We start from the raw sequence: 27,439 nt of genomic DNA on the forward strand, positions 1-27,439 counted from the left end.
AGTGGGTTAACGATCTGGCGTTGCCATGAGCTGTGGTGTAGGTCGCAGATGCGGCTCGGATCCTGCGTTGCTGTGGCTCTGGCGTAGGCTGGCAGCTAAACTCCGATTAGACCCCTAGCCTGGGAACCTCCATATACCATGGGAGCGGCCCAAGAAATGGCAAAAAGACAAAAAAAAAGAAGGGTTTGAAGTTTTCTGAAACTGTGACACCAGTTTGGCTAAGCACTATGATAATGATCATAGTTAAGTTAAGGCATTAGAAACACTGTCTTTGCCTCCTCGTAACCTGTTTCTCATCCATGAAACTTTTATTTTAGAGTATAAATTTATAACAAAAGTACTACACTTGAAAAAAATTAAATCATCCAGTTTTCAACTTTTTTGTGCTATTAATGGAATGAGCTCATGCTTTCTTCAATATTTTTAACACCATATAGGTATAATTAGTTCTAATGCCGTATTTACTCAACCTGTAAGCCCTTTATGAAGTTACTGAGTGACTGTGTATAGTCATTCACAAAATATAATTTGTCATATATACTGTTTTTTGTCTGTTAATGAAAATAATATAAAGAAATACTAATAATTATTTGAACAGTAGTTGCTCCCATATTATTATTGAGTCATTTCAGACCAGGGATGGCGTTTTTTCTTTTTAAGTTTCATTTATTAGTTTTCTGTGTGGGACTTTTTTTTCTAAAGAATTTCCGTGGTAGAAGCCATTTGTCTGAGAATAAGGAAAGTCATATCTTTGTGGAGGATTTGAAGGGATTATGGATATGGCTTCTTCCATATGTTATAAAAAGCTTTAATGGGCCACAAGGGGCTGAATGCCTATTTTCCTAGAAGGCATTACCTAGAAGGAAGAAAGTGTGAAGTTGGTGGGTGATGGGACAGGGTTATAAAGATTGATTAGGCAAGATTTAATTTTAAACTTCTATGAATATTCTTCAGAAGAGCTGCATAATAAAACAGAAATATCTGTAAAATTGCGTTGAAAAGACCATGGACTTGAAGGAAGCCTTTTCTAACCTGACAGGCCAAGGTTGTGATAATCAGTCTCACAAATGTCATATGTACAAGTGTTACAATGACCACAAGTATTAAAGCCAGAATTTAATATCACATTTTAATTTTCTTTCTCTTGAGCAGAGTTCAACATAATTCTTTTTTGCTTCTCCTGTATAAAAGTAAAAAATAAAAAGATTGCTACTACTGTTTAGTTATTAGACATTTCTTATGAAGTCATAGGGGCAAACATGCCCTAAATGTTGATTATCAGCATTTTCCAAACTTTATCTATATGCTTGGTGAAAAAAGTATACCATGGCCAAATGAATGTGTAACTGTTGGTGAATTACAATTAAATGTGTTTACTGACTGGATATCTGTTCTTTAGTAAGCTAATGTGTACCATGATAAGCAATATAGCATATCGTTTTTCCTAAACTTACTTGACCATAGGGACATTTCTCTAAACTGGTATTCATTCCTGTGAATGTAGTTGGAGTAAATACTACTCTAGGTAAGTGGTATTCCAAAGCTCTGTCACAACTATTACTGGAAATACTTGTTTTTGATAAAATTGATATTAAAATTGAATATGAGCTTTTCTTAGGTTTTTTTAAAGGTTGCTTTTTGGGTACTATTTTGACATAATTTCTTATTTTGTACTAAACTGCTAAATCAAATTTTAGGATGAATATATAATATCATAAACTAACTTGGAAAATGTTAATATTCTAAGATATTTTATGTACAATGAACTTTTTAAAGGAATGCAAGTTATAGGACCACAAGTCATCTGTTCACAGTCAACTGTGTAGTAGTATTCTCTGTGTGCTTATAGCTTTTTTTTTTTTTTCTCTTTTTTAGGGCCACACCCATGGCATATGGGAGTTCCCAGACTAGGGGTCAAATCGGAGCTATAGCTGCTAGTGTACACCACAGCCACAGCAACACCAGATCCGAGCCTTGTCTGCGACCTACACCACAGCTCAGGGCAACACTGGATCCCTGACCCACTGAGCAAGACCAGGGATCAAACCCTCATCCTCATGGATACTAGTTGCATTTGTTTCCACTGTACCTCGAAAGGAACTGCATTTATATGCCTACAAATTTTTATTGTCCTTTTTGTAGCACTCTTCTGTTACTTCCTATTGTTGAGAGGTGTTTGAAATCTTTGTTAAATGCAAGACCCAACAGAAGGTTTATAGAATACAAGAAAATGTTTTGAACTCCAGTGTATATTGACTGGGTTGAGCAAAGCAGTGGTACTACTTTGTAGTATTTTTTCAAATGTTGGGGAACAAATAGAAATCTTAAGAAACACATGTATTCTCTTTAGAATCTCCATTCAATTTCTGTAATACATTTGACAGAAACTGATATTTTTTATTTTTTTCATTTTATGATGACAGAACTTGTAAACCTTCAGCAAAGCAGATTTGCATAGATTTGTATAGCAGCACTGTATACACATTTATGAAATTTTTGCTTTCTCTTGGCATTGTATTTCAATAAACTGAAATGTCATTAGGAAATCCACATATTTAGAATTTAATCACAGATTGCTGTGTGATTATTCTTAGGCAAAATAAATACAACTAAAACATTTTTAAAAAATCTCAGAGTTACAAGTGTCTAGAATTGTTGTACCTCTTATTGTAAGGAATCCCGAAGTATGTGATAAAATATCATATTAGTATTTTATCAATTTAGCTTTGTATTATTATAAAAGGAGTACATGAACATAGAAATAAATATTTAAACAGTATAGGAAAGTTTAAAAATGGAAAGTTAACATCTTTCTGTGCCCGTTTCATTCCTATCCTTGATATTAATTACCACTGAGTAGTTTTGTTTTCATTTTTCTTGTAGTTTTCTCCATAACTCTAAACAGTAGCAGGTAATCTAGATACTTGCTGCTTTTGTATTAAGATTAACAATCAAGGCGTTCCCGTCGTGGCTCAGCAGTTAGCGATCCCAAATAGCATACGTGAGGACATGGGTTCAATCCCTGGCCTCGCTCAGTGGGTTAAGGCTCTGGCGTTGCGGTGAGCTGTGGTGTGGGTCGCAGACATGGCTCAGATCCTGTGTTGCTGTGGTGTAGGCCTGCGGCTACAGTTCCAATTGGACCCCTGGCCTGGGAGCCTCCATATGCCACAGGGCAGCCCTAAAGGACAAAAAGACAAAAAAAAAAAAAAGATTAACAATCGATATAGACAAATTAAGATTTCTTTAATGTAGAGTTCCCCTGGTGGAACATCGAGTTAAGGATCTGGTGTTGTTACTGCAGTGGCTTAGGTCACTGCTGTGGCATGGGTTTGATCCCTGGCCCTGGAGCTTCTGTGTACTGTGGACACAGCCAAAAAAAAAAAAAAGAGAGCACTTTAAAGTAAAATTTCTCGGGAGTTCCCGTCACGCCGCAGTGGTTAACGATTCCAACTAGGAACAATGAGGTTGCAATTCCATCCCTGGCCTTGCTCAGTGGGTTAAGGATCTGGCGGTTGCCTTGAGCTGTGGTGTAGGTCACAGACGAGGCTCGGATCTGGTGTTGCTGTGGCTGTGTGGGTACACTAGCAACTACAGCTCCAATTTGACCCCTAGCCTGGGAACTTCCATGTGCCACGGGTGTGGCCCTAAAAAGACAAAAAAAAAAAAAAAAAAAGGTAAAATTTCTCATGTTAATGATAATATGGGTTTCTTTGGAAGGGTATTTATTTAGAAATCATAGTTATATTTTGAATTTAATGTGGAATTCTTTTAATTAATGGAAAAAATTTTTGAACTATAGTTCATATGTTGAGCATGGTTTTACCATTGGTTTCTAAGTGTTCCATCAGTGGAAATCAGTCTGTTATCAACCACTTTCTATTTTTAAGGTAATTACTTTTCTTATGGGAATTTCGAGGAAATAAACTAGAAAGGATCAATTTGAAATATATTTACACTAAAAATTATCTGTAAGTTTCTCCCTGTTTTGAGTTTAGAAAGATTAAAGCAATCATTATAACAGTATTCTTTTCAGATAGTGAAATATTAGTTGCTTATAGCTAATTTCTACAAAGTAGTAAAATAAAATAATAAATTTTTCTTCTGGGCTATGATACTTTGGTATTTCTTGAGGAGTGATTATAGTAATTTTTACCAACAGAGGATACCTGGTGGTCTCATTCACATCAATGCCTAAAAATTTCTCTTTACCTTAGTAAAGAGAAAAAAAGCCTACCTTAGAAGAAATTTGTGAAATAGACAATCACTCAAATATAAATAAAATAAAAACTGCATATGTTGTTTCCATAAATCTTACAGAATGAGGAGGTAAAGGATTATTCCAAGTAGTAATCCACATACTGACACAAAGCAATAATAAAGATACAAAGTTTTAGAATAAAGATTTTTAAATTTCTAAAACAATATATCTGAAGAAGAGGCACATGTCATTTCTCTCTGGCAGTAATTATAATTGCCATTTAGCACAAATACTTTTCTTAGGTACTTTTTCTTATCTTCCACAGTATTCTCAGATACTTTGTTAGGTATGATACTTCAAGTGTCATATTTACTATTTGGTTAAATAAATACCTGGTCACTAACTTATTTTGAGGAACATTTCAATAAGAGTCTAGTGCATAATTTAATCATATACAAAGCACCAGGTAAAATGTCAAAACAGTATTATTTTCTTTTCTGAAGCAATGTCTTTAACATTTTAAAATCTCTATTGGAAGTTATTTGGCAAGATTGATACCCAGACATAAAAACTTTAAGTCAAATCAGTTTTTGTTGTACCTCTCAGATGCCATGTGTTTCAGAGCATTTTGTTTTAAAACTCTCAAATAATATTGAATTATCTTTTATAATTAAGAGGACTTCTTAACTGCTAGTTTTATGTTCTTATTTCTTTTAGTACATTGCTTATAATAGATCCATAGTTAATAGAATTTCTTAATGAGCTTTCTGGTATTGTCAATTTTATTATCCATTGCAATTATTTGTTATTAAACATAACCTGCCATACATTCAAAGATATGAATATATAGAAAGCCCCGTGATTGTGGACAGTTTTGTCCTATATTAGAAAACCCAAAGTTGGGGTTCCCACTGTGGTACAATAGATTAAGAAACAAATTGCAGGGTCTTGAGTCACTGCAGGATTGCAGGTTCTATCCCCAGAGCATTGCAGTGGGTTAAAGGATCTAGCATTGCTAAAGCAGTTGTGGTGTAGGTCACAGCTACAGCTTGGATTCATTCCCTGGCCTGGGAACTTCCATATTCCATGGATGTCAAAAAAATAAATGAATTCACAGAGTCAAATAATTGTTAATTTCTTCAAATTTAATTATCTTAAAGTCCCACTTATTCCAGTAAGACTGGTTTATCTCCTAGACTTTCTAAATCATTCCAAAACCAAGAAGGCATTATTATTACATAAATGCCCCTGAACTGTCATTGAACCTGTGCTATACATACGTTATTCTGAGGGTGCCAATCTTGTTTAAACCTTTAAAAAATTTTTTCTTTTTGACTTGCCTTCAACGTTTGAGGCATGTTGTTTTCAGTAAAATTGGTGATGCCACATCCTTATCCTTTTTAGGGTGGATTTGATTCCTAGTATACGTGAAGTAATTCTATATCAAGATCTTAAGGCCATTCCAAAACTGGAATTCCAAAAGACAGGAAGGAAAACATACTGGATTTGCTTTGCTGGCTGGCAACCTTAAAGGATAATGTTTGAATATCTAACTTCTAAATTCTTGCTAAAATTTCAGGTACATTGTTTTAGTCATCCTTTGTAAGTTGTGTGCATTATATTCATGTCTTTTGTATTGATTATAGCAAATCATACACAAGAGTTTGAAAATGAATTTCATTCTGGGGCTATTTATTTTATGGGCAGCCAGTCTTCTGTCTATAATCTCTCTTATCTCGTAAGATACTGCCATCAGGTTTACAGAAATAATTACAAGGATTGGGAAAAACTTAAATTCTATTTAATATGCAACAAACCTCTATAGTCTTGGATTTCACATTTCCTTTTTAAACTATTTTTTTAATTACTTGACCTAGCATTTGATCCCAGTTGTCAAAAGTAATGTCTAAGAGGTTACATTGTTTGATCATTACAGTTAGCTCAAGGGTATGTTACATCTGGATGCTGTTGTTGGTTCTTCTTCAAAATGGACTGATGCAGTTGAATCTGAGTTGGTTTCAACTTTTTGTTTGACTGAGAAAGGCAGTGTTGTCTATTTTCTGAAAGACATCTTGTAAGAGCACTTTTTTTCTATTAGGCATAATGTACATAATTAGACATATACATAATGAGTTCTTAATTGTTTCTATGTTAAAAACTACGTAAATTAAAAAGATACTTAGGAGTTCCCATCGTGGCACAGTGGAAATGAATCCGACTAGGAACTGGCTTTGCTGTGGCTGTGGCGTAGGCTAGCAGCTACAGCTGCAATTCGACCCCTAGCCTGGGAACCTCCATATGTAGTGGGTGTGGCCCTAAAAAGACAACAAATAAATAAATAACTCAGAATTTCACAGCTGATCGTTTGAACCTATTTATACATACCAGAGTATGTATCTTCCATAGCCCAATCAAGAGAAGGAATGAATATAGAAAGGGATGCTTACTGTAAATAGAATGGGATTTGGCTGGCATTGAAATATTGCCTTTTATTTCTTTGTATGCTCTTCCCTAACCCAGGGTGCTTTGGAGCTCAAATTAGAGCTGTTTTTAGTGGTGCCGGAAAGAGCCAGTGCTTGAAAATATCAAGCCTTGTTATTGACTCTCTGTGGTCACTGACTTGGCATGGAGTGGGTGGCTTCCTTCCCATTCCCATTTAAATTTTAGGTTAGGTCAGTATGCATCAGCCCAGAATGATGATTTAAAGGGGACTTATTGCTTTTTCATTTGAAATTGGCTCTCTAATGTTATTTTTGTGCTTAATCTAAGTATTTACTTTGTGGCAGTAATGAAATCATTTTCAGCTGAAAAGTTAAGGTACTATATATTTAGCATAAAAGTAAACAATGCAAATAACTGTCAAGTTAGGATTATTCTAAATAAAGTATCTAAACTGATGTTTACTTACTGGGAAGTGGTGTGGTGACCTGGAGACAAGCTGGAAAGAGTAGGAGTCTACTGGTATTCCAAAGACTGTGTTGTAACTTTATATCAGTAATTCTACATTAATATCAAGGTGTTATAGCAATAAATATTTTTGAAGGTACCGAGAAACAAATTAATAATAAAATTAATTATAAACAGTTTTATTGAAAAGAAACATAACAGATTGAAAAAAAGACCTCAAAAATGCAAGTAACACATTATTAGAAATTAACTAAGAACTGAGTAAATTATATAAATTTATACTAAGAATAATTGTTCTGATTTATAATGTTCACATAATCAATATATGGAATTTTAATTTACATGTTTAATTTATGTTATATTTAATAGAAATGTTATTTTTAGCTTTTAGAAAGAATTTTTTGAAAATGATTTTTGTTACTGTTTTTAATTTTTATTGAACACAGGAAAAATAACGGGTTTTTTTTTTTTTTTTTTTTTTTTTTTTTGCTTCATTTTGGTTTTTAGGACCTCATGTGTGGCCTGTGGTAGTTCCCAGGCTAGAGGCTGAATTGGAGCTACATCTGCCAGCCTGTGCCACAGCCACAGCAACACAGGATCCAAGCCACATCTGTGACCTACACCACAGCTCTCAGCAACGCTGGATCCTTAACCCACTGAGCAAGGCCAGGGATCGAACTCGCATCCTCAACTAGATACTAGTTGGGTCATTACCACTGAGCCACAGCAGGAACTCTGAAAAATGGACCTTTTTGAGTTATGTAACCACAACCACTAAAGAGCTCCAGCACCCCCATGATGCCTTTATGCCCCTATACTAGCCTTCATATACCCCTCCAGGGTCTGAATCCACTATTCTACTTTTTATTTCTGTAGTTTTGCCATTTTCATAATATCGTATAAATAGAACCATACGTAAGTACCCTTTGAGTCTGACTTTTTACTTAGCTTACTGCATTTGAGATTCAGCCATATTGTTCTGGGTATATGTAGTTTATTCCTTTTTTGTTACTGAGTAGTATTTCATTATATGGACATCCTAGAGTTTGTTTATTTATTGGATGAAGGGCATTTTCGTTTTTCAAATCATGTTGGTTATTCTAGGTCCTTGGCATTGCAAATATAAATTTTAAAATCAGCTTGTCAATTTCTACTAAAAGAAGCCTCATGGGATTTTGATAGGGATTGTCTTGAATTGGTAGATCAGTTTGGAGAGCATGCTGTGTTACCAATGTCATCTTCAAGTCCATAAACATGAACTGACTCTCCATTTATTTAGATATTCTTTATCTTCTCTCAGCAACATTTTGTAGCTTTCAGCAGATGGGTTTTGCACTTTGTTAAATATATTCCCAAGTACTTTCTTTTTTGATGATGTTGTGAATGGAATTATTTTCTAAACTTAATTTTTGGATTATTTGGTATATAGAAATATACTTGATATTTAATATATTGTTAAACTTTGTTAAACATATTTATTAGTTCTAATAGTTGTTGTGGATTCCTTAGTATTTTCTAGTAAGGTCATCTGTGAATAAAGAAAGTTTTACTTCTTTTCTAATCTTGATACTTTTTGTTAGTTTATTTGTTTTGCCTTGCTGCCTTTGCTAGAAACTTGAGTAGAAGAATGGACCTTCTTGCCATATTCCTGATCTAAGAGGGAAAGCGTCAGTCATTACTGAATGTGATCTCAGCTCTAGCTATTTTATAGACACCCACTATTGGGTTGAAGAACTTTGTTCCTAGTTTGTTGAAAGTTTTTATCATTAGAGGGTTTTTGGATTTTGTGCATTGCTTTTTCTGATCTATTGAGAAGACCACGTACTTTTTGTCCTTCTATAACTATGTATATTGCATTGAATTTTAAGATGTTAAGCAAATCTTGTATTCCTGGCATAAATCTCATGTTTTCATGGTATATAATCATTCTTATATGTTGCTAGCTTTTGCGTTCTAATATTTTCTTAAGAATTGTTACATTTACGTTTATGATGAATATTGGCCTATAGTCTTCTTTATATTATGATGTTTTTATCTCACTTTAGTATCAAGGTAATACTGGCCTCAGAGAATGAGTAGGAAGTTCCCCCTCCTGTTTTCTAAAAGATTTTGTGGAGAACTGATATTATCTTTTTCTTTAAATATTCAATGAAACTTTACTAGTAAAGCCATTGGCCTGGGCTTTTCTTTGTGGGAAGCTTTTAAATTACTAATTAAATTTTCTAGTTGTGATATATTTACTCAGATTTTTAATGACTTTGTGAATTAAGTTTGGTACTTTGTGTCTTTCTAGGAATATGTTCATTTAATCTAAGTTACTAATTTGTTGGAGTAAATTTATTCATAGCACACCCTCACAATCTTTATAATCTTTTGCATTTCTCTATAGCAATGGTGATATCCCATCTTTTATTCCCAATTTTGATAATTTATGTCTTCACTCTTTTTGTATATGAATGAAGAGATGAATGTGTGTGTATATATATATATATACATGTGTGTATTTAGCTCAGTCTAGCTAAGTTTTGTGAATTCTTGATCTCTATAAAGAACCAAGTTTTATTTAATTTTTTCCTGTTTTCTATTTCATTTATCTCTGCTATAATTTTTATTATTTCTTTTCTTCTCCTTGCCTTGGATTTACTTTATACTACTTTTTTTCATCTTAAGGTAGAAGCTTAGATAAGGAATTTGAGAATTTTCTTTCCTAATATAGATATTTAAAGTTTTAAATTTGCATTATTTACTTCCTACCTATAGCCAATAAATTTTGATGTTATATTATTGTTTTCATTTGGTAAAAACATTTTATAAGTTTCTTCTTGATTTATTTTACTCACAGGTTGTTTAGAAGTATATTAGGGATTTCTCAGATTTCTTTCTGTTACTGACTTCTGTTTAATTCCATTTTGGTCATACTTTATATGATTTCAATCCCAATCCCTTTATATATGAGACTTGTTTTATGGTCTGGGATATGGTCTGTACTGGAGAATATACTATGTGCAGTTGAATATGTATTCTGCTGTAGTGTTCTGCAAATGTCAAATTAGGTCATCTTGGTTGATAGTATAGTTTAAGTCTTCTATGTTCCTGCCTATTTTCTGTCTAGATGTTCTGTCAGTTATTGAGAATGAGGCATTGATGTCTCCATCTATTATTGTTGAAATGTCTACTTTTCCTTTACGTTATGTCAGCTTTTGCATTGTGTAATTTTGGGTTCTGTTTTTAAGTGTGTATAGTTATAAATCTTATGTCTTCCTGAAGCATTGATCACTTCACTGTTAAATAAAATTTTCCTGTTTGTCTCTTGTAATATCTTGTGTCTTAATGTCTTTTTTTTTTTCTGATATGAATATAGCCACTCTATTTTTTCTGGTTATTTTTGCATGCTATATTGTTTCCATCCTTTTACTTTCAGCTGTTTGTACAGTTGAATTTAAAGTGTGTTTCTTATAGACAGTGCATTGTTTTTTATTTAATCTGACATACTTTCATTAGATTGGTTGTTTACTCACATTTAATGTAATTGTTGATATGGTTGTATTTATATCCATCATTTTGCCATTTGTGTTCTACACATCTTATATCTTTGTTAATTGTACCTCCTTTATTGCCTCCTTTTGTGTTAATTAATATTTTTAATGCATGATTTCAGCTCCTCTGTCTGCTTTTTAAACTACGTATTTTTAATGAGCTTATTTGTGTTCTGGGAATTGGGATAAGCATTTAATAAATTACCATTTATTTCTGATTAAAACTAACAATTCTGGTAAATTTTAGAAACTTTATCCAATATTGTCCCACATCTTCTCCTTTCCTTTCTGCTATTACTGTCATATATATTACATGAATACATGTTATGACTCTGTAATATAATTTTACAATTATTGCTTCATATAATCTTGTATCTTTTAAAGAAGTTAAGAAAAGAGAAAATGATGTATTTATAGGGTATTTTCTGTCTACCCGTATTTTTGCCATTTCTGGTACTCTTTCTTTCTGCATCTTTCTGTCTTTCTGTGTCTGTGTCTGGTATCTGTACTGTGATTATCTTTATATTGCATTTATTTTAGGAGGATAGCTTTTGTAAATATAGAATTTCTCATTTATAAAGCTTTTATTTTCTAGCACTTTGAATATGTTATTTTACTGCCTTCTGGCTTCTATTGTTTGTGGTGAGAAGTTAGGCTTTTGCATGTGAGTGTGTGTTTATTTTTCCTGTAAACATGACAAATCATTTTTCTCTTGCTGCTTTTGAGATTTTTCTGGTCTTCCACAGTTTGATTATGATATGTGTAAGTGTGGATCTCTTTGTGTTTATCCTACTTTGTATTTATTTGTCTTCTTGGATCATTAGAATAATATTTTTCATCAAAATTGGTATTTACAGCAACTATTTTTTTCAAATATTTTTTTCTCCCCTTTATCCTTTTTTTTTTTTTAAATGGGAATCCCATCACACAAATATTTGTGCAGTTGTTTTTGTCCTACAGATTTCTAAGGCCTTATTCACTTTCTTCAGTCTTTTTTGCCTGTTTCTATTTGGATAGTTTTTGTTATCTGTTTATCACTGATTGCTTGTCCGCCTATTCAAATCTGCTGTAGAGACTGACTAGTGAATTTTCCTTTTCACTTGTATTTTTCAGCTCCAAAATTTGTTTTCTTCTCTTTATTGAGAATAAGTTTTCTGTTTTTCAAGTCATTGTCATAGTTTCTTCCAGTTCTTTAAACTTGTTCTTCTCGTTCTTTCAACATAATTAGTATAGCTGCTTTTTATTATAGCTGCTGACGCTGTCTTCTAAATCAAACGTCTGCATCCACTTAGAATCAGTTTTTATTTACTCATTTTTTTCGTGAGTATGGGTTATACTTTGCTGTTTTATTGCAAATCTTAGAATTAAAAAAAAAAAAACCTGCATTTTAAATACTGTATTGTAGCAACTCTGAATCCTGATTATTTTTTCCTACATGAAGATTGTTGCTATTGTTGCTATTTATTTGTTTGTTTTTCTTAGTAATTTGCTTGAACTAAAACATGAAATTCATTTCCCCACAGTGTGTGACCGTTGATATCTTTATTTGGTGGGGCTTTATTATTATTATTTTTGTTTTAACTTTTAAACCTTTCTGTGATTTTTGCCCTGTGTCTGTATAACTTAGTGGCTGAACACCTTAAGCCAATAAAGCTTCTGTCCTCTGTCAGTGGATCTGTGTGTATGTGGTTTCAGAAACACATTTAGCATTTAGACAGTTTGCAGGTTTACCCCAGCTATAATTTTCTGTTGGACCCTCTCTTTTCTCTTCTGTGCATGTGAGCAACTTCTCTGTAGAGCTGGGATTGGAAATAGCTTCAGCCCTCTGGGGTCTCTTGAGCCTCTGTGGTGTTTGCTCACCACCTCCTGTCAGCCTCAGATATGTGGAGAGACTATCAAATGTCTCTCTGACTGTTTTATAACCCCATTCCTTCTTGTTAACATTCCTGGCTCATCTGCTTATTCCATTGCTTGCCCTAATCAGAAATACCCCTCAGCCTCTCCCATGTTTGCTTGTGACCAGGATTACTGCTTATGGAGTTCCTGTCGTGGCTCAGCAGTTAACAAACCTGACTAGTATCCATGAGGACGTGGGTTTGATCCCTGGCCTTGCTCAGTTGGGTTAAGGATCTGGCATTGCCCTTAGCTGGGGTGTATGGCATTGCTGTGGCTGTGATGTAGGCTGGCAGCTACAGTTCCATTTGATCCTTAGCCTAAAGAACCTCTAAATGCCGGGGGTGTGGCATTAAAAAAGACCCAAAAAAAGAAAAAAAAAAAAAAGGCAAGATTGCTACTTATAATAGTACTGGATATAGGTTTTGCACCTTTCATTCCACATCAACCCTCTGACTTTTGTTCCAAGTCAGCCTACTCCATCAGTAAAGCTGCAGGTTTTTTGCAGCCTGCCCTGCCATGTTAGAACTATTGTCCTAACCAAGCTAGATGAGGGAATGGGAGCCACCCTAAGGAAGCATGCTACTGATTTCTCTCTTCTTATCTGAAGTACAATAGTTTTTCATGAATAAATTCTTCTCTATTTTTTGAACACTGTTAAGTCAATTTCCAGAGTGTTGAAATGGTTGCTTTTGATAATTTTGTAAAATTTTATATTTGCTTCTTCAGAGAGGATTTGGCATCCTCCTCACTCCATCATACTGAAAGTTACAGCTTTTGTGGGGGGGGGGCATTATTTGCATGGCATAGGTTTTCTGTTATTTTATGTTTAACTTGCCTATACATTTATATGTAAAACAGATTCCTTTTAAATAGAATGTACTAAGGTCTTGTTTTTAAATCCAGTCTGATAATCTCCTTTACTTGGTGTTCTCAAGCAGTTTGCTTTTAATTTATTATTGATCTTTTTAGATTTAAGCCTACGGTTTTGTTTTGTGTGTCTGTAACATCTTTTTGTTTCTTTGTTCCCTCTTTCCTGCCTTTTTTGGTATTAATATATTTTAGAATTCTGTCTTCATTTATTGTATTTTGGGGTTTATTTTTTTAATTTATTTTAGTTACTGCTTTAGGTATTACATTATGCATATCTTTCAAAATCTGCTGTGAACTATTTTCACTTTCCCCCACTGACCTTTGTGTTATTTAAGTTGTAGCTCATGTATTGAAATGCTTTCAGCAATTATATATAACAAAGAACTTAAAGGGAGAAAAGTGATAATTTATTATATTTACCCAGATATAATAACTCTTAAATTTGAAGATATAATAGCTAAAACTTCAAACATTTGGTGAAAGACATGTGTTTACAAATTTTAAAAGCTCATCAGATCCCAGAAAGGATAAATTCAAAGAAAGCCATTTATAGATACATTATAATCAACCTACTAATGACTAAAGATAAAGGACAAATCTTGAAAATGCCCAAAGAAATAATGATTCAAGTAACTGCGGATTTTTCCTTAGACATCATGGAGGCTAGAACACAGTGGAAAAACGTCTTTAAAGCACCAAGAGTAAAGAATGAGCAACACTGAATTCTCTGTCTAATGAAAAGAACCTCTGGAAATTACAATGTTATACAGACATTCCCAGATAAAGGGAAACTGGGAGAATTTGTTTCCTACATAACTACTCTTAAAGAAATAAAAGTTCTTCAGGCTGATGGAAGTGATACAAGCAGGAAACATGGACCTTAGGGAATGAAGGAAAAACAGCAGAGTCCGTAAGAGTATCCTGTTGTCCCCACATCGGCGCAGGTTCCAAACCTGGCCAAATTTCTAGTTTTAGATTTGGCTGATAGTTTTCCAGTTTTTAACTTGAGCCCACACTTTGTACTCTGTTTCTTTATTCCTTCATGATATATTACCACACCAGGTTTATTTCTTTTGTGTTGTTAGAATCTTAAAGTTTCTTTGACTCTTTTGTTTTCTAAAAGTGTGCTTTCACTTAGCTGAGCTTATTAACAGGTGTACTTTTTAATTTTGTTGGAATAAAGATCCATATATAGGTTTATATGGTTATAAAATGGTCATGAAAATTATGTTTAATTCACTCTACCTGAGAACCTATTTAATTTTATTTCTCTCTTTCCAAATACTATCATAGGATGACAAAATTATTAATTTTCCAACTGTATTATATGTAGTATTCTACTCAGTATTGGAATAATAATTAGCTCAGGGTTTTTTTTTTTCTAACAAATGAAAAGGCCTATATATTAAGCTACTTAGAAAAGATACCCTTTTGTTACATTTGTTCATTAAATAGATGCAGTCCTGCATGTTTCAGATTTAATTAAGTGTTTTTTTATTCATCACGTACAGGAAATAAGAAGTGTCAGCTCCTCTTTCCTCTTCCCATCTTTAGTACTTTGTTCTTTGGTACTAACAAGCCTACGTTCTCCTTTTCTTTGTCAAAGTATTACTAATTTTTTTAAATGATTTTTATTTTTTCCATTATAGCTGCTATTAATTTTAATATCTGAAAATATGTGCATGTCTGTCAAAGCATAGTGTGAATGTTGATCTCTTAAAAAGTAAATTACCAAATCATAGAAAATTTAAATTCGTAATAACATATTATTTTCCCATTTCATAGTACAGTTAGGCAATACTCAGTTAAAATGGATGATAATAGGCCTTAGTGATTTTTGCAATCATAGCAAAACATTTTTTACAAATTTAATCATTTCTGAAATAATGATGAAAATAACTTATTTTGCTTACCTACTCCCATGTGGCTTTTTAATGGATTTTCCAAATTCCTTTAAATAAGCTTATAAGTAGCTTATAGATACTACAGTTCACAAGTATTGATAAAATTTAAACTTTTTCTTTTAGCAATGGCATCACCATACTTATAAACTTTAAAATTATCTGTTTTTTTTCCAGTTTCACCATTTTTCATTTCCATTCAAGCATTTTTTACAATGTCTATGTGATTTGTCTTCAAACTCTGTTACACTGCCTCTATTCTTGTCAAATGTCTACTTGTTTTCCCAGTCTATTGTCTTTTTCTTTTTATTGCTTTTGGCATATTTACCTTCTAATATTTCCAAGAGTCCTTTTATCCTTTGAGAATCTTTGAGAAGTATTATATTCTCAAGTCCAAATTTCTCTACCCAGTATTCATTATCATGCATGTCTCCATCAAGCCCTCTGTATTGAACTTATTTCCTGACTTTTTTCCATTGGTAACTTTGGTACTTGTTGGGTCTCAAGTAGTCCACTGTGCATGTTGTGTTTATTTTTTCACTTACATGCCTTTCCTCATGCTTTCAACCCCAATCCCATGCCTGGCTTGAAATGCTATATCCATCTTCCTTTTGACCTATCTGAATTCTTATCTCTTGCAGTACATTTTGGAAAAACGTCTCCATCTCTTCATCTAACTCTTCTTTTTCCAAGCTCCTGTCACAAAATGTCTCTTACATGTAATGTGATTCTTTTGGCAGAGACCTTGTCTCATTCTTCTCTCAGTACCTGGCCCATGGTCTGTAAGCTGATTGGTTGCACTTCTGTCCCATTTCACTCCCATAATAACTTTATAAAGTGAAGTCATGAAGATTTCTTGTTTCTTCTTGTTTTCATTAATTCTAAAAGGTGATAATTCTTCTCTCACCTCCCTAACCCCCTTATACTGCAGATTAGGAGGGTTTTTGTTTGTTTGTTTGTTTTTGTCTGAAATAGATAGGCAGGCAAACTTAGGTAGATGGAATACTGTGCTGATAGAGTCAGGAGTGAAATTGGCTCCCATGTGCATCAGTTAGGTGCAGACAGTACAAGACTCCCGTTCAGAGTCACAGACTGTCCACTGAATCCTATCTACTGTCTTCAAATGTGTGTTTGTGCAGTATTGGGGAGATTAAAAAGTAGAGCATGAACTCCCTGGCACATTAAATTTCTTCCTAGAAATTAAATGTGTTTTTGCGCTTGTGTTACTTTTATTAAAAATGCTCCTGTTAAGAGTAAATAAGAATAGGAGTTCCCATAGTGGCTCAGCAGAAACGAATCTGATTAGTATCCATGGGATGCAGGTTTGATCCCTGGCCTCCCTCAGTGAGTTAAGGATACGGTGTTGCTGTGAGCTGTGGTGTAGATCACAGACCTGCTTCAGATCTGACATTCCTGTGGCTGTGGTGTAGGCCAGCAGCTATAGCTCTGATTTGACCCCTAGTCTGGGAACAAAAGAGACCAAAAAAAAAAAAAAAAAGAAAGATTAAGTAGCAGTAAGTAGTAAAGACTGGAAAAATTTTTCTGTCAGTGTTGGGATATTAAATGTTTTTAGGCTTTTAAGGTCACATATTGTCTCCATCATATATATATACAGTCATTATTGTTGTTGGGTTTTCCACCCTTTTAAAATAGAAAAACCAATCTGAGTTTGTAGACAGTACAAAAGTGGACCAGATTTTGCTTGTGAGCTATAATTTATAGTTTGGCAAGCCATTTGCCACTAAGAAAAGCTAATATGTGTAATTGGACATCCAAGAGGACAGAAAATTTTCTCTCCAGTAGAGAGGACATTGCTCATACTAATCCAAGTCTGAACAAACTGGAATGTACCCAGTGGGGTGTGATTGAGTGGCAGGAGCATGAGAAACCTTCACCTGAGAGGAATGGCTTGTGGAACACAGTCAGGTTAGAGAAGGCTGAGAGGTGGCCTCAGTGGTCTTCTGCATGGAAGTGATATGATAGAAGCCGACTTGTCAGGTGCAGTGTGCTGTGCTGGACTGAGTGCTGTCCTTCCCCTGGAAATTGGTTAGGACAACTCCCTCTGCTCAGAATGCTTTGTGGTAATTTTCCCTGCAGAGTACAGAGTGCCTTATGAGGAACTTCCCTACCTTGGCAGTTTGTGTATGACAGGAACATAATTATACTCACCATCAAATACATATATACTTAAAATACAGACACTAATAATGAGGGAATATTGGAGTAAGTGGAAGGATTTCATTTGGGTAGAATGAAGGTAAATCTTCATAGGATATGTACATCTTTCAGTGGGTTTTTAAAAAGGAACCACATGCCTGGATATGTGGTTTAATATCTAAGAATATTACCTTACAATAGGTTCATTTTATTTTTATAATCTTTACCATGGTGAAAATTTCAAAAGACATCCTAATTCTTAGTTCAGAAACTTTCTGCTTAGTTCACATTGACAAGGTACACTTACTGGGTTACCATAATTTATATTTTTTAGTCCCCTACTGTTCTACTTAGATGGTAAAACCACAAAGGTAGCAAAAACCAGGTCCTGTGACATGGCTGTAATTGTTCTTTTTCACCTTTGCAACAGCTTTTGATTCATCAAGAGGCAGAAGCCATAGTAAGACACTTCTGGCTCAGATTCACCACTTCATGTTTCTCCTTCTCAATGCTGGGCACTTTTTTCTTTTTAAAAAAATTCTGGTGTGCTAATTTAAAGATACCTATGGATTATTTGCATACCAGACCTAAATCGTAAACTTCCACATTCATTTCTATGGAAATAGTTGCAGCTACTAATTTTATTTGGTTGAACTGTTACAGTATTGATTCATTTTATTTATTGAATTAATTCATTTAATCAGGATGCAATTTATCTTAATTTTGATTTTGGTTGTAGAGGTTGGCGATTTGAAGGAGCTGCAGACACTAGACATTTCTACCAATCGTTTGCTAGCTTTACCCGAGAGGCTTCACCTGTGCCTTTCTCTGCAGTACCTCACTGTGGACCGAAATCGTCTATGGTGTGTTCCGCGCCATCTCTGCCAGCTGCCCAGCCTCAATGAGCTCTCCATGGCTGGAAACCGTCTTGCATTTTTGCCACTTGGTAAGTGATTCTGTTTATATGGTAAAGCAAAACAGCTAAAGAACAAGACGGAAAGCCTTTGTTTCCTTGACTAGGAAAGATTAGTTAGTTTCCGTCATTCTGTTTATCTTGAAGATTCTTTTCCAAATCCATTTTTGCTGTGAATAAAGCATCATTCCTAATTAACAAATGAAGTTTATTTTAGTAAGGAATTTCATATTTTAAAAACAAAATCTGTGCTAAAAGTTTGTTTAGAGACTGTATATATGAGATATGAGATAGTTTACTCAGAGAAAGGGATTTAAAATATATATGTATATATTGTATATAATACATATTATATATTACATATTTATAATTGACAGTGAATATTGAGCAATATGAAAGGATAGCTACTATACAAATGTATCTGCTTAGATGTTGATTTCTATGAAGAAACATTTTTTTTTGTCTTTTTAGACTACAGCCATGGCATATGGAAGTTCCCATGCTAAGGGTCAAATTGGAGCTGTAGCCACCAGCCTACACCACAGCCACAGCAGTGCAGGATCTGAGCCATGTGTGCCACCTACACCACAGCTCACGGCAATGCTGGATCCTTAACCCACTGAGCAAAGCCAGAGATCAAACCTGCGTCCTCATGGATACTAGTCAGATTCATTTTTGCTGAGCCATGACGGGAACTCCTAAAGAAACTTTTTATTGGATGCCGTAATGATTATTAGTATTATCAGATAACCAGACTAGGAAATGTTAGACTTTAAAATAGGCTGAACTTCCTGCTGAGCTGGAAATGTCACCCAGGCTAATAAATATCATATCATGCACTATAAATTTCTGTAGCTGGCCCATTTTGATATATATGTTAAAGAACATAGGCCTTTCATAAAATAAACATTTATTTTAATTAAGAATTAAATTATTTTGTTAACTTGCAAGAACTGAAACTGCCATTTTTAAAAAAATTAAAACTTGAAGCCTCATAGAACCTTGACTTTCAGAATAAGCACCATATGATTTTGTTCATAAAAGTGTTTTTATAAAGAATTTTTAAATGCTTTATCTCTGAGAAAAATGAAGTTAATAATTTACTAGTCCCTAAAAGGAAATATTTTCCAACATAATACTGTGCACATATTCTTTTCAGTTAAAAAACTCTTCCACGTAGTTCTGTTGTAGCGCAATGGAAATGAATCCAACTAGTGTCCATGAGGATGCAAGTTCAATCTCTGGCCTTGCTAGTGGGCTAAGGATCCAGCATTACCATGAGCTTTGGTGTAGGTCATAGATGTGGCTCAGGTCCTGCGTTGCTGTGCTCAAAACTGGTTAAGGCAGTGGGCATCTCTCCTTCAGCACTCAGCTTTCAGTGGTGAGGAGAGACTTACAGGTTAGTTTCTATCTCCAAGTTTCTTGTCACCCCTGAAGCCTTGCCTCTGTGTTAGAAGTTCTCCTTTGTGAACGTGTTTAATGTATTATCAAGGAACATGAAAGGCAGGAGGGAGTCTGCACTGGGCTCTGAGCAGGGTCTCTCACAACATTCAAGGTAACCACAGCCATCAAGCCTGGAGCTGTGGACAGCCCAGGATATGGAATCAGCTTCCACATTATTACCCTGAGTACCAGCTCAGCTCACAAGACTCACAGCCCTGGCAGGACACAGGCCTGTGGGTGGGTTTTACTTTAAAAAGACATTCTTTAAAAAGATCATCCAGTGAGAAAGAACCAGGCTGCCTAAAGCAGTGCTCTGCCCTGGTCTCAGACTGGGTTCTTTGAGAACAGCAGGAGTGAAGGACCAGAGAGCAAGGATAACTACTGGTGGCTTTTCTACATTGTTGTATCGATCTTTGTTTTGGTTTTGTTTGTTTGTTTTAAAAAGAAAGGATGAGACAACCAGAGAGCTGCAGTGTCAGGTTGCCTGAAGAGGGCTTTAGGAGATCAGAGACATCATAATTGGTGAAGATGAAGTAATTGAAGCTGGCAGAAATACCAGCCATCTCAGTCTCTTCTTGGTTTTTGATTTTTGATATCACCGAAGATGGATTTGGAAAGGGAATTTAACTAAGTCTTTAAGTCCATAGCTGTCCTTCCATAGAGTTTGTTTACTTGAAACCTTTCCTTGAACATCTTTCTGATGAACCAAAGCCGTCTAATGCTAAGAACTATGTGGGTCGGAGTCAAATGAAGCATGTAACTGCTAGCCCTGCCTTTGCTCAGAGAACTGACCTGTCTTGGAAACTGAGCAGATAGGGATGCCTCTTTACAGTGGCTAGGAAATACCATGTGTATACACATGCACACACAACTGAAGTCTTCAAATGAAAGGTGCCTATATTTAACCATGATTCTACGAGTATAATGTAGGAGATTGAAAGTTTATGAAATGAATGCTTTAATATCTCTGCCTGTGATTGGAGGCAGGAATATTATTTTGGGGAGCTACTTACTGAATACATTTCTTGCCAAAGAAGTTTGACTTAGAAGAAAAGCAGTTTTTATGGGGCTTCTTAAAGGAATGTCAGATTACAGCCTCTTTAAAAAGCAACTGTAGAAGCTATAGTAAGGATGACATAAGTCACATATTATACTAAGTCATTAACACTCTTGAAATATATTCTTTTTAAGATGAGAAGTTGTATCAGGAAGAGAGGATGCTCCTATTATAACTATACCATGTCATTTGAGTGACAGATTAGTCTACTCAGAGAACCTTTGTTTGCACTGTTGACTGACAGTGAACAGGGGAAATTAATTACTTGAACCTTTTGCTATGATATTCAGTAGAGGCCTTGAAACATGAATATTTGTTGTTGATTCAGTATAGCTTTATTACTAAATACCTCATAAACTTGTGACTTACTATTGGGCTTCTGAAAATTTAGAAAAACACAAAGAAAAGGGTTTTTCCACTTAAGTCTTTTTCACTAGGTGTGCTGGTTTCTCTTGCATAATTAATAAGCCATTATTCAGTAATATTTACAGCTTATTTACTGTTGAATAAGAGATATTAGTACTGGGAGGTTGCCCAGGTACAAGTTGGCCTTCTTTATTTAGCCCCCAAGAAGTGCTATATCAGCTATACTCAGAGTGAGTAACTTCTGTAGCTTAAGAAAACAGAAGTTGCATCCATGCTAGCAGGTGGAGGTTTTGAATGTTAATTTAGAAAGTAGTGAATGAATTCTTAACCAAAAGCATTTGGCAAATGACATTGAGATTTACAGAATAACCTGGTGTGCAAACTACTGTGTAGTAAACCTAAAAATTAGTAAGAAAATAGCTTACTGCTAGTGGAAAATTATTTGTTTCTGAATCAGTCCCGATATTGTTGTACCTTGGACATTCTAGTAGTGAAGAGTTTATCTTCTCAAGCAGAGTTATTCTGTGTGCCAAGGACTTGTGCATAAGTGAAATGACAGCTTCTTTATTGCCGTGGCCTATAAGATGTAACTTTGTTAAGGGTAACAAAACTGGCATTTTTATCATATAACAGGAGGTCACTCCAGCTTTTTGTAGTAGCTTTAATCATTTTTCCTTTGCAGGGATTAGATACCTTGTATGGGGGGGTGAAGTTTATGCAGTTTTAGAAACCAGATTTTAGGCATTTTCAAAACCCATTCTGAAATCCCTTCTCTTGTTGCAAATGGCATATAAAAGTCACAAATCTTTAGCTGCACTTGTTTTTTGTACTGCTTCTTGACCCTGATTTCTCTGTATCTGCTTAGAAAGTCAGGAAAAGAATTACTATTTACTGGTTTTGAGGAAATATTTAACTCCACACAGTGAAGTTATTTGAACTCAACTCCAGTATGGAAACCAGATGGAAACCAGTTAGTAATTCCTTAATCTCAGTCTTAGAGATGAATGTAAACTGTACTTTATGGAAGCGTGGAATGTATTTGATCTGCAGTTTGGAGAAGTACTGCCTTGAGGTCATTGTTTAATGGGGATAATTTGCAAGGTTTGTAGCCTTAAATACATTTCAGTGCTAAAAAGTTTCTTCTAGTTCAGACCAGAAGTCCCAGAGTTAGAATCAGTCCTGTGAGTGGAATTTATTTTAACTGCTTTCCAAGGAGGCACCCCAGATATGCCACGAAAATTGCGTTCTGTAGGGAATGTTCGACAGGTCTCTAATCAAAGGCAGTAGTGAAAAAGGAGAGAAAAAAAAAAGCCTTGAAAACAAGGTTCAAAAACTAGTAGTGAGAAGAAATGTTAAAGTATTATTCTGTTAAATAACGTTTAGATAGACCCTCCTTCAGAAACAAAGTTATAACTCTGGAATGTGTATTTTTTCCAGAAAATGGATATTCAGTACTCCTTTTTTAGCTTTTTTTTGGCTAGTACTTATAGCAAAAATTTTTCATCCTGGTGCTGCTTTCTTATCTGACTTTTTTTCCCCACTGTCATAATGATCACCTCTGCTTTCTTTATTTTTACTCTTGCCTTAAGATTTTCTTAGGGTATTAACAGAAGTATTTAATATGGATGCATTAACAGGATTATTTAATATGGCTTCTGTATTATGGGTGGGCAGACATTGACTTTACTATGCTAATGTTTAAAGAGAAAATTTCACTTAGGGAGATCCCATTGTGGCTCAGTGGGTTAAGAATCCAACTAGCATCCATGAGGATGTGGGTTCACTCTCTGGCCTCGCTCAGTGGATTAAGGATCTGGTATTGCCACAAACTGTGGCGTGGGTTGGGGATGCAGCTCAGATCCTGTGTTGTTGTAGCATTCAGCCCCTAGACTGGGAACTTCCTTATGCTGCAAATATGGCCCTATTGATGCAGGTTGGATCCCTGGCCTCACCCAGTGAGTTAAGGATCTGGCATTGCTGTGAGCTGTGGTGTAGGTCAGAGACACGGCTGGGATCCCATGTTACTGTGGCTGTGGTGTAGGCTGGCAGCTGAGGCTCCATTTGGACCCCTAGCTTTGGAGCTTCCACATCATGTAGCCCTTTAAAAAAAGCAAAAAAAAAAAAAAAAAAAAAAAAGACCAAATAAAACCAGAAAAATTCGCCTAGAGTAGGTAAGCTTTAAATGGACAAGTGTGTATTTTTCTCTAAGGATTTTGGGGTAGGGAGTGATTAATATGAAAAAATGAACCATGTGTTACTCAATTATCAATTAAAAAAAGAACTACTGCTCATTCTTTAAAAAGGTACAGATGTGAGACACAGAAAAATAAGTAGTGTGAAGGCTAGATAAGTAGAATCTTTGCCAGTTTTCATTAATTTGGTTTTTAAAATAATGCTAAGAGTTTCCATTATAAGGAAAGTCTGAAAGATGTCTGCTGACTTTAATGTTGAGAATCTGGAGTTTCAGTCATAGTTTTCAATAAAGTTCTTAAATTTGGGGGGAAGGAGAACAAGTCCAAGTCCAGCTGAGCAAGAGTTGAAGACAAAATGAAGAGTAAAAACGTCTTGCCCTCCACCACTGGCTGCCCTGCATTGGAGGAGGTGCTGCTGTAATTCCCAAGTTCCTTCTCTAGGCTCTTCTCTGAAGAAATTATTGGTATTTCTTGAAACTGCCGCCCTAAACCTGTAAGTCAGAACTACTCTACCAGTTATCTGATCTTTCACCAGAAGCAAAGGGATATTTTGTTCATCATTTGTCCCCATGGCAGTGTCTCCTGACATCACATCTGGATACTGGGGCACACCCGTCCTCATGTACCCACTGTGCCCATGTCTGCTGGGTGATGGGGGTGCCCTGCTCATATGGCAGTGATCTGCTAGGGGAGGCTGCCTAACAAACATTGCAGTCAAGTGCAGGCATGCTTTAAATTCTAGCTCTAGGGCATTCCATTGTAGCTCAGTGAGTTAAGGATCCAGGGTTTCCCCCAAGCTGTGTTGTAGATCATAGATGTAGCTCAGATCTGGTGTTGCTGTGGCTGTGGCATAGACTTCAGCTGCAGCTGTCATTCAACCCCTAGCCTGGGAACTTCCTTATGCCACAGGTGTGGCCATGGAAAAGATAAATACATACATACATACATTTTAGCTCTACATGTAATAGCTATGTGATCTTGGGCTTAGAAAGTCTATTTTTCTCAGCAACTGGTTAAGATTCTTCATAGCACTGTTATGAGAACTAAATAAGATCTATTTAAAATATTTCTATCACTCGTAAGTATTATAGAAGCACGTAATAAATATACACTGCTTTTATTGTCTCACTAGACTGTAAGAAAGTGTTGGAATAGGGTATGTCTTTACTTTTATACCCTAAGCATCTATCCCAGTAATGATTTCTTTGTTATTTGACTATGCAACACAAATAGAGATGCTGATGTTTGAGTATTTAAACCAGCTGCAGAGGAAGCCCTCGGTCATTCAAGTTCATTAAAATCAATTTATTTTAAGTTAACAGTTGTTGGTCTACTGTGTGTAAAGTATCTCATTAAATCATAATTCACTGTGAAATTTTATTTGATAAAAGTTGAATAGATCAGAAAGAATGTGATTATGTAAAAAATTTAATGAAGTATGTATGTGTATTTAGAGAAACTAGCATTTTAAAAAATTCATTTTTCTGAAAAAGCAGTTGAAAAGTTTTCATTGTAAAATATATCATGTAGATGACTTAATCAGTTTTCAAGATAATTTTGGAATAGATTGTAAATTACTCTGAATTCATTATGAAGAAATTCAGATTTTATAATAACTTAAAATGTGATTACAACTAATAATATATTGGTCTATTGAACCATGAAAACTGATATAACATTGATAGAGCATTATAAACAACCTATTTTTATCTATAGCTTTCATGCTGTGGTTTCTATTGCCCCATCATTTAGCTGAAGAGAATACATCACTCACCTTTTGATAAAATAAGTGAGTTTCATGCTGGTCATTGTGCAGTGAGCAGATCCCATTTGGTCTGGCCGTGCTGTCATTCTCTGCTTGCTTTCACAGTATGGTTAGAAGAGCAGTATCCTAGACACACAGGGGCTTTTTGTTCCATCTTCAGCCCTGCGGTCCTCATATGCCAGGTCCTTGAAGTTTAAAAAAAAAGAATTGGAGTTTGTGCAGGACTGCTAGCTTTTGCTAATTTTTAAGTAACAATACTTTGATCTGAGAGTCTGGAAGAAAAAGGGAAGCATTTTAGACATAGTACAGCACTTTTAAAAGCCACATAAAAAAGGTCTTTGTTGCTTTAGCATCTATGCATATGGATAACTTCCTTGCTTTATGAAGTTCAAGTGCTGTGCAGTTTTTGCACAGGAACTTTAAAAATCTTACTTCATGATACATTTATTGAAAAGTATTGATACATTAAAATAAATAGAAGGACGAAAACAAACTAGCTCATTAGGTAGATGAATGGTCTCTTCCAAAGTTAATTATTAAGTGAACATTTTCTGTTTTAAGAGTAGAGAAAATATCTGAAAGCTTTTTCAGGCAGAAAATACTTACATTTCAGCCCTATTATGATAAAAATGCCATTCCACTGTGCTTGGGGTTTTGCCAGCTAACGGTGTTTTGGCTGAGAGCATACTCTCAAGAGGCTGTCATGGCACTCCCTGTATAGCCTGTGACCTTGCTGGATGTTTAGATGTCTCAGCCTCCCCAGCAGGCTGTGCCGTATCAGCTAAAGCAAGAGTTGCCTGGTTCTCTTTATGTTACAAGAGGGAAGTAAAAGACTAAGGTGTATTGAATACCATTATTAGGCAAGGACCAAGCTTGGCATTATATGCATTGTTGAGTCTTCATAACAAGCCTGTGATGTATTATTATTATGTTCATTTCGCAGAGGAGGTAACAGGCTTGGAGCATTTAATTTGGAAAGCCAGAATTCAAACTCAGTTCTGACTCAAAGCCCACTACATCATGTAATTTAAGTATTGCTTTTCCTTATTCCATATGAGATTATGTTATTCGCAAAGTTTGAATATCTGTATTAAGTATTCATGTCTGTGCAGTATTACTGGCTAATGTATAATAGATTTGAACACAGCTGATTCGTGTTTTCTTTCAGTTTCAGCAGAATATAGTTCATTCCATTATGGGCATATATAAAAAGTTGTGTTCCCCACACAAATTGATCAAACAGAAATCTCTGGAATATTAAAAAACCTGAGATAAGATCTAAACCAAATAACATTTTAAAATCATCAACTCATTTCTTATCCTATAAAACTAGAATAGGAAAGAAGACTAAACCTTATAAGAAGTAGAAAGTGTCAAATTTTATTTAACTTTGTATTATGATCTTTGCATGTAGCCTCATTTAATTTGCACAAGCTCTTTTGTATATATTAGAGGAGAGAGGTGTTTCCTCTGTCATGTCCCATTTTGTGTCCTTGGCTCAGGGAGATGAATCATGGTCTCTAGAGGCTGTTGCCTCCAACTCTTTTCTGTGCAATTAAAGTGTAGAAAAGAGTACATTTTGCTGCGTGCCAAAGAGGATTCTCTCTTAATTGGCCTTCTACTATAGGCCACACTTCCAAATATGTCCTTAATAATGAGAATAATAATAATTGCCATATACTGGAAAAGGGTGTATGCCAAGAATTCTGCTTGATGGCTTATTATAAAGTTTGCTAGTAGTTCTCACTAAAATTAAGAGACAGCATTATTTCCCCCTTTACGCAGATGAGGAAACTGAGGACACATGTTTAGTAAATAAAAAAACAAGGATTCAAACCCAAGGTATCTGACTCCAAGATTGTGTTCCTGCTCCATTAATTGGTATCCTGCACCCTGCAGCTCTGAAAGGCAATTCAAGACCAGAGCTCATTTATATCTTTCAGTGTAGTTTCAATTTTTTAAAAATTCCAAACTTTTCTGTATACCTTTCAAGTCTGCAGATTTCTATATGTGATGGAAAGGATTTGTATACATATCAGAGAAGTAGCAAAGAAATATAGAATTGGAATTTTTGGTGTAATTTGAGGACTTTTTCATTGCAGGTAGATTCTGGTATTTATATCTGTGTTTTTTCCATTTGTGTTTTATAAATCTGTAGCCTTTTATACCAGTAGATATGTTATACATGTTTACTAAAGTTGTAGTATACATTTTTGTGGTAATTATATGTTCTTATGC

At 35.0% G+C, this 27,439-nt stretch overlaps 1 protein-coding gene across 4 annotated transcripts in view; it reads left to right on the plus strand.

Annotated features, from left to right (window-relative positions):
- LRRC28 (leucine rich repeat containing 28) overlaps positions 1-27,439 on the plus strand; it is a 196,309-nt gene that overhangs the window by 110,065 nt on the left and 58,805 nt on the right. For 3 of the 4 annotated variants that reach the window (XM_001925096.7, XM_021098403.1, XM_013993224.2), the window contains one exon: positions 18,205-18,411. The exons of the other annotated variant lie outside the window; for it this stretch is intronic. In XM_001925096.7, the coding sequence (XP_001925131.4) occupies positions 18,205-18,411 (207 nt within the window). The remainder of the gene's footprint in view (positions 1-18,204; positions 18,412-27,439) is intronic. 4 annotated transcript variants of the gene reach the window in all.

Source organism: Sus scrofa, chromosome 1 (assembly GCF_000003025.6).
Source record: "Sus scrofa isolate TJ Tabasco breed Duroc chromosome 1, Sscrofa11.1, whole genome shotgun sequence".
NCBI lineage: Eukaryota > Metazoa > Chordata > Mammalia > Artiodactyla > Suidae > Sus > Sus scrofa.